Source organism: Solanum pennellii, chromosome 12 (genome assembly GCF_001406875.1).
Source record: "Solanum pennellii chromosome 12, SPENNV200".
NCBI lineage: Eukaryota > Viridiplantae > Streptophyta > Magnoliopsida > Solanales > Solanaceae > Solanum > Solanum pennellii.
In genome coordinates this window covers 46765466-46777369 of record NC_028648.1, presented here as the reverse complement: position 1 = coordinate 46777369, position 11904 = coordinate 46765466, and the positions used below count along the sequence as shown (strand labels likewise).

The 11904-nt window shown below is 41.3% G+C and overlaps 1 protein-coding gene across 1 annotated transcript in view; it reads right to left on the bottom strand.

The window, feature by feature from the left end:
* Positions 1-5032: 5032 nt before the first annotated feature.
* LOC107006292 overlaps positions 5033-11904 on the bottom strand; it is a 67856-nt gene continuing 60984 nt past the window's right edge. Inside the window, exons 4-6 of the mRNA XM_027913789.1 lie at positions 5506-5612; positions 5295-5454; positions 5033-5203 (exon numbers count right to left, since the gene is read on the bottom strand). Of these exons, the coding sequence (XP_027769590.1) occupies positions 5033-5203; positions 5295-5454; positions 5506-5612 (438 nt within the window). The remainder of the gene's footprint in view (positions 5204-5294; positions 5455-5505; positions 5613-11904) is intronic.

The window sequence follows — 11904 nt, the reverse complement described above, 5'->3', positions numbered from 1 at the left end:
AATCAACGATGCTGAAGGCAGGGGTACACAAGGGCCACATATATGCATTTGGGCGACTTATTACAAAGATGTGACGTCTTGCAGGTGTTCCAGAGGAGATCTTGGACTACAAGTCCCCATTGTACCTAGCAGTTGTGGATATTACACGGACCAAAGGGCTTGACACTGACATAGGCCCCACTATAACCACTGCAAAGCGTCACCGACGAGATGAGTTGATCATGGCGCGGATTTATGGCTTGGAGATGCTGTGACATAGTATTGGTGGTCGCCCATCCAATGTGGTCGAGATCTTGGAGATCAACAGACGCTATCCATTGAATGATCATGCTGAGGCGTTGTTGGGCATTGGCTTGGAGTTCACAAAGCCGTTTGACGATGATGTCCTGACGGATGAGGAGAATTTTTGCACCATTTCAGATGTCAACTATGATTCTGATAACGAGTTGGACCCTACACAAGTCGATGATGGTGCTACCGATAACGATGCCATGGAGGATTGATCACGGAGTTGTTTACCTTACCCTTTGAACTGAGCTAATATTTTATTTAACTGCATGAGCGACAATGTTTGTGTATAAATGCGGGTGGGGTGAAACATTGGTTGATATGGATGTTTTGATTTCTTTGTTTTGTTTTGATTTTTGGTCCCTTTGTAGTTTTTTACGGTTCTTTAGCCAAGGTTTGTCTCTTTGAACCATACGAAATTTTTTTTTTTAGGATTTAGTCTGTAGTCATAGATCGAGTCAAGCTTCCCAAGAGTTAAAAGATTCTTTGTTAGGTTGTTATTTGGTTGCTATTTTTCTGGCGTCTTTCTAGTTTCTAGTCAAGTGGAAGTCTGTTAGCCTATAAAGGGAGATATTTCTAGTTAATTAAGAAAGCACTTCTACAAATTATTTTCTTTATCTTCTTTGTGCAGCTCTTAGTTTTGTAGTTATTCTTTGTTTGTTCTACATTGTTGCATCAGAGCAAACGTTTGACCTGGGTGATAAATAGATATGAAACAACCAAATAGTTAAATATAAGAAGAAAAAAAGGTAATAGAAACAAATGGTATATCCTTTTCTTCACAACCCCTCGTACCGTCTTCAATGGTTAGAAGTATGAGTTTTGGAGCATCAAGATGAAAATCTTGTTGAGGTCTCAAGAATTGTTGGACTTGATCAAGGATGAGTTCACTGATGTAGCAGAGTCGGATGCAGAGGAATTGAAGATATTAAAATAAATCAGAAAGAAGGATGCAAAAGCTTTATTTTTTATTCAACAATACGTTCATGAGGAAATCTTCTCAAGAATTGCAGCAGCTTGATGTACCGTGGTTTCACGGTAACTTCAATGCTTTTTCCTTAAGATGAGTTTCTGTCTAAGGACTTTTTGTACTAGTTTTAATGTATTTTTCTCTTTGTTTGCAGGAAAACTATCCAGAATGAAAACATGGAAAAATTGTGCTGAAATTGCAGAAGTGATGACGTATGGAGCCATCGGCGGTCCGTCGATCACTCGATGGTCCGTAGGTGGCAACCGTCGTCTGAAGAAAATGCTGCTGAAGGAAGATCAGGGAATTATGACCAAGTCTGGGGTTAAGGAAGCTATCGACGCACCGTCATCTCCACTACGGGCTGTGCTGCACATCCGTCATTGCCAACAGAAAGTAGCCCTAGTACCCGTCTTAAAAGGATTCCATGTTTAGAGAAACGAAAGCCATCGATGGACCGTCGTGCACTCAATGGACCGTCATCCTGGCCCGTCTATGGTAACAGTGAGTTGAAGAAGAAAGCAGTTGAAAAAGATTCTAAGTGTGAAACGACGGGAGGCCTCAACGGTCCGTCGTGGCCTCGGCGGTCCGTCGTGACCTCGACGGTCCATCGATCCGGTCGTCGACTCAGACTTTCCTTAAATAGATTTCCTTTTTATGTTAGGATTTTCATTAAAAAGATTTCCTTTTTTATGTTAGGATTTCTTCATTATAAATACTTGTAAAAATCTCATTTTTGAGGTTAGACTCTTGGTTATTTTACTAATTTGTAATATTGGTTGTTGAATATTGAGTTTTTGAAAATACTTCATTTTTAGGAATGTTTTATTAAACTATTTTCTCGAATTCAAGTGATTTTCTAGATTTTCTTAAATTTCATCAAAGTATGTACATGAATTCTTGTCTAATTAATATCAATTTTGTAATTATGAACATGGGTAACTAAAATCATAGCTAGAGTTGTCGGAACCATTGGTAATAAAAAAATTAAAATTAACTAAAATAACAATTCTAGAATAGTGACTTGCATGTATAGATAATTCTTTTGTTTAGAAGTCTTTTTAACGAGTGCACGCGTTAGAAATCGTCTTCTTGATACTTGCCGGACAAAAGAGGTACATAATATGAAAAGAATTATCAACGTAGATTTAGTATACACTATCTAATAGGCTAGTGTTGATTGGTGCGAATTAACAACTAAGCCATACATCGATTATGATGCTTAATATGAGGTAAATGTAAGGTTTAGTAAAACATACACACGTAGCCAGACCAAGGTGCGGAGTAAAATTCATTAGTTGCCGTACCAAGGAATTAGGGATACATAACTTACCACTTTGCATGCAAGATACTAGGAAAAGATTGTTATAGCTAGAATTACCGCGTTATGAATCTGTGGGGGAACACTTATGCCCTAGTTACTCTCATCACTTGATAAATATCAAAATTCAAACTTGCTACTTGGTTACTCTGAAATATTTAATTCCTTCTGTTATTTAAAACCACCCTTATATTACCTGTTTTTGAAAAGGACTTGATTAAATAGAAGTAATTGTAGGTTAAAGTTAAGTCTAAATTATTTTCCTTGTGGGATCTACCCCAACCTCATATTTGCGTTCTTTACTTGATATGACCGCTTATACTTTTGAGCGTATCAAATTTTGAAAAATCTATTTAAGGAAAATCTGCCCAAAAACGCGTCTGACTCGACGACCGGACTGATGGATCGTGGAGGCCACGATGGACCGTCGAGGCCTCAAGTCGTTTCACACTTAGAATCTTTTTCAGCTGCTTTCTTCTCCAACTCACTGTTATCATCGACGGACCAGTATGGCGGTCCGTTGAGTGCACGATGGTCCGTCAATGGCTTCCATTTCTCAACACTTAAAATATTTTCAAGACGGGTACTGGGGATAGTTTCTGTTAGCAATGACGGATGTGCAGGACGGTTCGTCGTCGAGATGAAGGTCCGTCGATAGCTTCCGTATCCCCACACTTGGTAAGAATTCCCCGATCTTTCTTCAGCAATATTTTCTTCAGACGACGTTTGCCACCTACGTATCGTCGAGGAGTCGAAGGACCGTCGATGGCTCCTTAGGTCATCACTTCTTTAATTTCACCACAGTTCTTTCGCGTTTTCATTCTGGATAGTTTTCCTGCAAACGAAGAGAAAAACACATTAAAACTATTACAAAAAGGCCTTAGACACACACTAAACTTAAGAAAAAAGCATTTAAAGTCCTGTGAAACAACGATACATCAACACCCTCAACTTAAATTCGTTGTTTGTGCTCAAGCCGTCGCACTATGACTCACCACAAAACCTTTGTACAAGAGTATCCTCATTTTAGCTTTCGTAATCATCTGGCTATCAATCGCAATTATTTTCATTATGTTTATGCATGCTCTCACTATTAGGCTCGCTCATGTGGATCAGACCATGACACAGACTCACCGCACACTGACACCTATCCTCTTTGACCTCTCATAAAGGTACCAATTTTCCGTTATTGCAACTAGTGTCCTCGCTTCAAAACAACAATCTCATTTTCACACAATGATTTCAATTTGAGTATAAGGGATTATTTTTTTTCAACATTCGCTCTCAGAACAATTTCACACCTCATTTATACTTATTGCCATAGGCTTTCCCTTATTTTCACTACTTTAAGTTCACCATAATAGACTTTTAGAATCACGATAGGACTTTCTTAGATTGTAACTTAGGCTCAGGGTCAGGTAGGGTACATTTGGATGTATTTTAGTGACTTATTTCCCTTCTTGATATAACGGCTAAGTGTCCTACCTTTTTATCATTATATTATTTTGGGTAAGTAATTTTTTTGTTTTAAATTTTTCACTTTGATTTCAAATTTTCTTGAATCACTTTTCTTTTGTTTTTTTCTCTTTCTTTATTAATTCAACCCCACTTTCCGGAGATTTCCTCAACTAGCCACCCTCAACTCATGGTTTTGCAATGACTCAAGCTACACAATACCCAAGGTTGGGTAAGGGCCACGATAAGGTAGTTTTGTGCATTATCCACCTTCAACTTATGCTTTTGGCATAAGCGGAGGTGCACATGTCCAAGGAAGGACCAGGACCAACACATTGTTCCCAGAAAAGATCAGTTGGGGTGAAAAAGAAAGGTCTATTTTAAGCTCAAATCATTTAGATCAAGAAGGGATTAATTTCATTCAGTTTTCTGTTATATAGGCTAAAGATTGGCTATCTTGAACAAGGGTCTATGATCCTTTCCTAATTGTCTATCACGACTTACTTTTAGTAGGACTAACCAGGCAAGTTCTAGCTCAGTACGAATGGTGGACTATACAAATTTTCCTCACACTCACTTGACATTTCATTACTCTACCAGATGATCAGAAACTTCAAGTTTTAGATTTAAGGTCATGTCATGGTGTATCTCTATGTCATGCTTAGAGCCACACATTCATCAGTTACTATGCCTAGTCATGCAACATATTCTTTAAATAAGGATATCATTTTGTTTAGCCATCATGCTTCAAATTCAATTTCCATACTATGTACATAATATACCAACATGTCGGTTCAACAATAAAATACCCAGTCTCTTGGAGAAAAAGAAAACAGACAAGATAACCCCAAGAGAGGATCGTGAGTTGGGCTACTCAGACTTCACCGTAGCACTCACTTCCCTTTAACCCCACACCCAACAAAAATACAGGAAATTGTCCCCAATGCATAAAAGTATTAAGGTGGTAGGTGAAGTAAACCCGAGGCGCAAAGATCCAACGATCAATATGTTGATGGGTATGATTTCCCGGAACCCGCTCCTTCTATATTAGGGACACAATCAGTGGTGTCCTCAGCAATAACAACACCATTAGTAGTGCTCCTCTCAGCCTCAAAAATTCTGGAGCTAGACGCCCCAGCAGCCACTTCTATAACTCTCAACTGGCGGGCCTCCTAATCAATCAGCGAGGCTCTCCTCGCTGCCTCCAACTCATTGCGCTCTTTCTTCCGTGCCCGAGACTCATCCTTATCTCTAACTCGATACCTCGACAACACCAGACGCTTCCTCAGAACCGGAAGCCTCCTCGGAACCAGATGCTCCCTCAAAATGTGCAGCCGACCCAGAAGGTGTGTCGGTCAGTATGCGCTCTTCTTCCGACTGGGAGGCAGTGACTCTGCTGAAAGCCACCTTCGTGGGCACGAATCTGTGGGTCGGGGCACCACGGGTAGGAGTGAGGGTGCCATGTGTCACTTACTCCGGGACATGCTCATCGTCTGAGCCTCTGACCATCTGATTCGACGGGGCGACAGACTTAGAACGCCTTCTCGAGTAGACACGGTCTTGCTTAGGTGCCATATGTAGCTACAAAGATAAGTTATTAGTACCACTAGAAGCCTGTAACACATTTAAAAGCATCAAACACAAGAGTAACACACATAATTGAATGGCAGTGTAGAAGTGCAGCACCCACTGACAAATTCATCGATGGTCCGTCATGGGGGTCTGTCGAGGGACACATAGAAGAATTTTTGAAAAAATCAGAAACAAAGGTTTTGATTGTGTCGACGGTTGTGCAAGATGGACCGTCAAAGGGACGACGGTCCGTTAGTGGGTTCCGTCGAAGGACAATCAGAATATTTATTTTTAAAAAATCTGAAGCAAAGGTTCTGCCAGCGTCGACGGTTGTGCATGACAAACCGTCACAGGGAGGACGGTCCGTCAGTGGGGTCCGTCGAGGGACACTTAGTAAATTTTTAAAATATCAGAACCAAAGGTTCTGATAGTGTCAACGATTGTGCAGGATAGACCATCAAAGGGACGACGGTCCATCAGTGGTTCCATCGATGGGTGCACCAGATCAATTTTCTGTAGACTTCTGCTGATTTGGTCCCTGCACATTTAACACCCATTAAGCTAATCTTTTTGTGTTTTCTGGACACTTTTTTGGGAAACAGACCCAACTCTACACTCTAGCCAACACTTCTAAAGAAAAATAAAAGAATATTAAGACGTGACATAAGTAACAATGCAAAAATAAAGCAACTATGCCTAGAAAATCATGAAAAACCTATAGTTGGATAGAGGATACATATTGGATTGCCTCCCAATCAACGCTTGATTTAACGTCATGGCACGACAGAGGACTCTTGATTAGTCAGACTTCATCAAGATGGTATGCCTGTATCACTTCATTCCCCATTTCAACATGCCCTAGATAGATTTTGATTCGTTGCCTGTTCACCTTGAACCTTACATCCTCCTTGTTCTCCAACTCAACCGCACCATGAGGGAATAGTTGGGTGATAAAATAGGGACCAATCCTTATTTCACCTTCCCCACGATTTTCAGCAAATAATTGATCATGAGCTTCAATTGGTGGTGGAATTTCCCGGTCGAACTCATCCTCAAGATTACCCAAATTTCGATTCATTCTATGCAGTGTACGTTCAATTCGGGGTCGGGTGAGAGTATGGGTTCTCCGCTACACCGTGTATTTGGCATACACTGAAGTTAGATCTGCAAGAGACAAAAAAAAGAGAAAAAGTAAAAATAGGAAATTATTAACTAAACTTTGGTAATGTGCTTAAAGTTAGTCTAAAAGTCACTTTTCTCCGGCAACGGTGATACGCTCAAACATATTTCTCAAATAATAAGTAAAGCGGTCATATTAAGTAAAGAACCAAACTAATGAGGTTGGGATTGTTCCCATGAGGAATATAGTTCTGACTTAACTTCAATCTATTATTACTACTATTTAGTCAATTATTTCTTTGGACAACAAAGACAATAAAAGGGTTTTTTTTTTCTGAATGAATGAAAATAATGAGCTAAATCAAAGTAGATAACTAACAGATTCAAATGTTGGAGTTTAATCAATTCTTAAAAGTAACTAGAGTTTATGTGTTCCCAATAGGTTCCTAACTTGATAATTCTAACTATAACAATTCTTTCCTAGTATCTTGCATGAAAAGTGATAAGTTATGTATTTCTAAATCCTTGTCCGACATCTAGAAAATTTCACTCCGCACCTTTGTCCGGCTACATGTGTTGCGATACTAACCCTTACATTTACCTCATATTAAGCATTGTATTCGATATTTGACTAAGTTATTACCTTGTACCAATCAATACTAGCCTATTAGATAGTATACACTAAATCTATGTTGATAATTCTTTTCCAATTATCTACCTCCTAGGTCAGGCAAGTAGCATTAAGGCGAGTTCTAACGTTGGCCATCCGTTAAAAAGACTTCTAAGCGAAAGAATTATCAATACATACAAGACACTATTCTACAATTGTTATTTTAGTTAAGTTTTACCTCATTATTCACCTATGGTTCCCACAACCCTAGTTATGAAGTTTAGTTACCGATAGTCATAATCACAATATTCAAATATGTAATATAAGAATTCATGCACTTACTTCAATGAGAAAGAATAAAATCCAGGAATTTACTTGATTAAACGACAAAATCACAAACAATCAACTCCAGAGAAAAGTGTAATAAACCAAAATGTAATAATAATCACCAAGTTTAATCCACAAAATAAACTAAAATAATCAAGTGTCTAACTATAAGAGAGTCTAATAACCAAAACCTAATAAAAAAAGGACTCTATTTGCTGGAAATCTGTCAAAACGCGGCTGTGTCGACGAACCTCGCGACGGGTCGTCGTGACCACGACGAGCCGTCTTGGATTTCGTCGTCCCATACTTTGAAAATTCTTCTGCTACTCTCTTCATTATCCTCGACGGCAGGTATGACGGTCGTCAGAGGCACAACGGTCCGTCGAGGGTCTCCGTTCCATAACACATGAACTCTTGGAATTAGGGTATTGGGACTACTTCTCTGATCTTCATGACGAACCAGCAGGACGGACCGTCATGGCAACGACAGTCCGTCACGCACTCCGTAACCCCACACTCGGTCAGGCTTCCCCATTTTCCTGCAGTAGCTTCACTACGACGCCACCTACGGACCGTCACGGGCACGACGGACCATCACAAGCTCCGTAGGTGGTACTTTTCTGCATTTCTTGCTAAAAAAAATTGCCGCATTCATTTTTTAGACAGATTTCCTGCAAATAAAGAGAAACTTACATAAAAATTAATACAAAAAGGCTTTTGGATACAACAAACTTAAGGAAAAAACATTAAAAATACTGTGAAACCACGGTATATCAATACCCTCAACTTAAATTCGTTGTTTGTCCTCAAGCGACACACTATGACTCAATACAAAATCTTTGTACAATAGTATCCATGTTTTATCTTTCGCAATCATTTGGCTATCAATCCCGATCAATCTTATCATTTTTATGCATGCTATCACTATTGGGCTTGAATTATGTGGAATCAGACCATGACACAGACTCACCACTCACTAATACCTATCCTCTTCATATTCTCACCAAAGAGAAAGCGTTTTCCCTATACGAAATGAAGCAGCGGCTAGCACGCTATGCTATGATCAACCAATGTTCGAACGTGGAGCCTTTCTTTCTCGGTCGTCGAGGTGTTAATATTTTCGATATTGCAACTGGTGTCCTCACTTCAAAACAATATCCTCATTTTTCACACAATGATTTTAGTTTGAGTATAAGGATTACTTTTCAACACTCACTCTCAGAACAGATTCGCAACTCATTCATACATATTGCCATAAGCTTGCCCTTATTTTCACTGCTTTAAGTTTGCTATAAAACTTTTAGGATCGCGATAGGACTTTCTTTGATTGTATCATAGGCTCAGGGTCAGGTAGGGTATATTTAGGTACACTTTACTGATATTTTGCCCTCCTTGACATATCGGCTAAACATACCTCTTTTCATCATTTTATTTCTCCCAATTTTCCATATTCTTTTACCTTGCTATTTTCCCTTCCTTCTTCATTTGTGTAAGTGACTCTCTTCTTTTCTTGCTTGTATATATTGTATTAAGTTTTTTTTTAATTTCACTTTTCTTTCAATTGGTTCTTGAGTCACTTTACTATTGTTCTTTCTCTCTCTTTGTTCTTTCAACCCCACTTTCCAGAGCATTCCTCATAATAGCCACCCTCAAATCATGGCTTTGCCATGAGTCAAAGTACAGGGCCATAAAAAGGGTTGTTTATTGCATTAGCCACCTCAACTTATGCTTTTGGCATAAGCTGAGGTGCACATGTCCAAGGAGGGACCATGGCCAACACATTATTCTCAGAAAAGATCAGTTGGGGTGAAAAAGAAAGGTCTACTTTAATCTCAAGGCATTTGGATAAAAATAGGGTTAATTTCATTTGGTTTTCTTTTATTTAGGCTAAAAATGGGCTACATTGAACAAGGGCCTACGATCCTTTCCTAATTTTCTATTACAGCTTACTTTTACAATGACTAACTTGGCAAGTTCTAGCTCAGTACAAATAGTGGACTATTCAAATCTTCCTCACACTCAATTGACATCTCATTACACTACCAGATTATCAGATACCTAGTTCGAATTTTAGACTTAGGGTCATGCAGTGGTGTACCTCTATGTCATGCTTAGAGCCACACATTTATCAATTACTATGCCTAGTCTTGCATCATTTTCATTTCATCAAGATATCATTTTAGCCATCATGCTTCAGACTTAAACTATGTACACAAGATATAGACATGCCGGTTCAACAGTAAAAATAATCAGTCATTTGGGGAAAAAGGACACAGGCAAGAAAACCCCAAAAGAGGATAGTGAATTGGGCTACTCAGACTTCACCCTAGCACTCACTTTCCATTTATCCCAGCCCAACAAAAATACATGCAATTGTCCCCAATGCAAAAAAAAATTAAAATAAAAGACTGGTAGGTGAAGCAAACCTGGGGCGCAAAGCACCGACGATCAGCAAGCTGGTGGGTCCGGTTCCCCGAAACCCACTACCTCCGTAATCTGGACAGCCTCAGTAGTGTCCTCAGCAGCAACAACATTATCAGCAGTGCCTCCCGCTATGTCCAAATTTCTAGAGCTAGTAGTTGACTCTACGGCCTTCATTCGACGCGCCTCCACATCAGCAGGCGAGGCTCTCCTCGCAGCCTCCATCTCACGCGCTCCATATTCCGTGATCTAGACTCATCCTCCTCTCGACCCCTACCCCTCTTGGCATGCTCTCGAGGGGGAGGTGGCAGAATCTCAGAAGTGGCGAATAAGGCCGCCATTAGTGTATCCTCAGCAGGCTCTATAGAAGGGGCCTTAGACTCTGGAACTGTAGCCTCCTCTAACATCATCTCAATGTCTGCGCGAAGACTCTCGACCGCAGCCTCAAGGGTCGACACATCCACCCGAAGAGGCTGCCCGGGCTAGCACCCGCAACTCAAAAGCGTCCAAGCGCTGATGAACCTCAGCGATCTTCCGCTTTGTGTGCTGGACCATTCTCTACTCCAAGCGCTCTTATACCTTTGCAATAGACCTCTGCATCCAAGGCTGTATGTGATGCAGAAGTGTAGCCATCTGTGCCTCTAGTTTCTGGTCCCTAGCAAGCGGGACCAGCGCGGGGAAAAAGGCTGACCGAAAAAAGCACGGGGCAGTGCTACTACCCTGGATAGATTCGACCGGGGTAGTGTCATTGGAAGCAGCCTGCGTAGCCGTTCGAGTCTGTGCTACCGTATCATCCTTATTGGCACCAAGTGGAGGCAACTCTGGACGGGGCCCTCTTCGTGGAAACAACTCATTGGCCTCATCCCTGATGAGGCCGATATCAACAGTGCCCAGCGGGGTCTTGAGCTGATCAATGTGCCAGATGGGCACACCTACGGACCTGCACAAATAAAATATCATGCACGGGAAAGGGTAAGTAGTTGTATCCTTAGAATCCCTCTCATGCATGACCGCCTGTAAAATCCAGCAAAGTCCACCTCAAACCCGGCAATCATCGCCGCCATCAGTACTGCACGATCCCATGTGACTATATTATCAGTGGCTGTGGGGGAAAGTCAGTGGCAAACGATCAACCATAATAATTTCACCGTGAAGGTGAGGTTAGACCTCTTGATTGCTTCATTCAGCTCGGTTACCCAGTTAGCACCCTCTTCATCAACAGAAAAGTCCAGGCCATCCACCTCTTGGTGGTCTCTCTCAGCGATGGCTCAAGCAATAATTGGCCATCTTTGACAATTTGCCACCGATAGTCTAACTTGGCGGTGAGAGGGGTCCGGTTGACATTAACATCCTCGCCATATAGATACCGACGGATGGCAGGCAGGGAGATATCAACCGGAATGCCACGTACTCGGACATGCTCCAGTGGGGCCTGTTTGGCAGGGGAAGCCCGCCTATAAATTTGTGATCTGAGAGTAGCCACGTAGGAGGCGTAGAATTCTCGGACCAACTCTTCACTATAACGGCCCAACGAACGCGCTGTCTACTCCAGTCGATGTCTAGTGAAGATATGGTGGATCTCTGGAAAAGTCGGGAGACTTCTCGTAAGGACCCGCCTCTCCAATGTAAGGGTCCGTGTCATTAATCCTTTGTCATTCAGAAACATTGCGTCTGAATAAACTTGATACTGCTCGTCGACACACCATCGGTTGGGCTGGTCGCCAACCGGGGTGAGAGCACGAGTCGGTGAGCCAGGTGTGGATGCAGAACTGTCAGCCTCATCAGATGAGGCACATTGTGCAGCTGTGGCGGGTGCAGGGACCT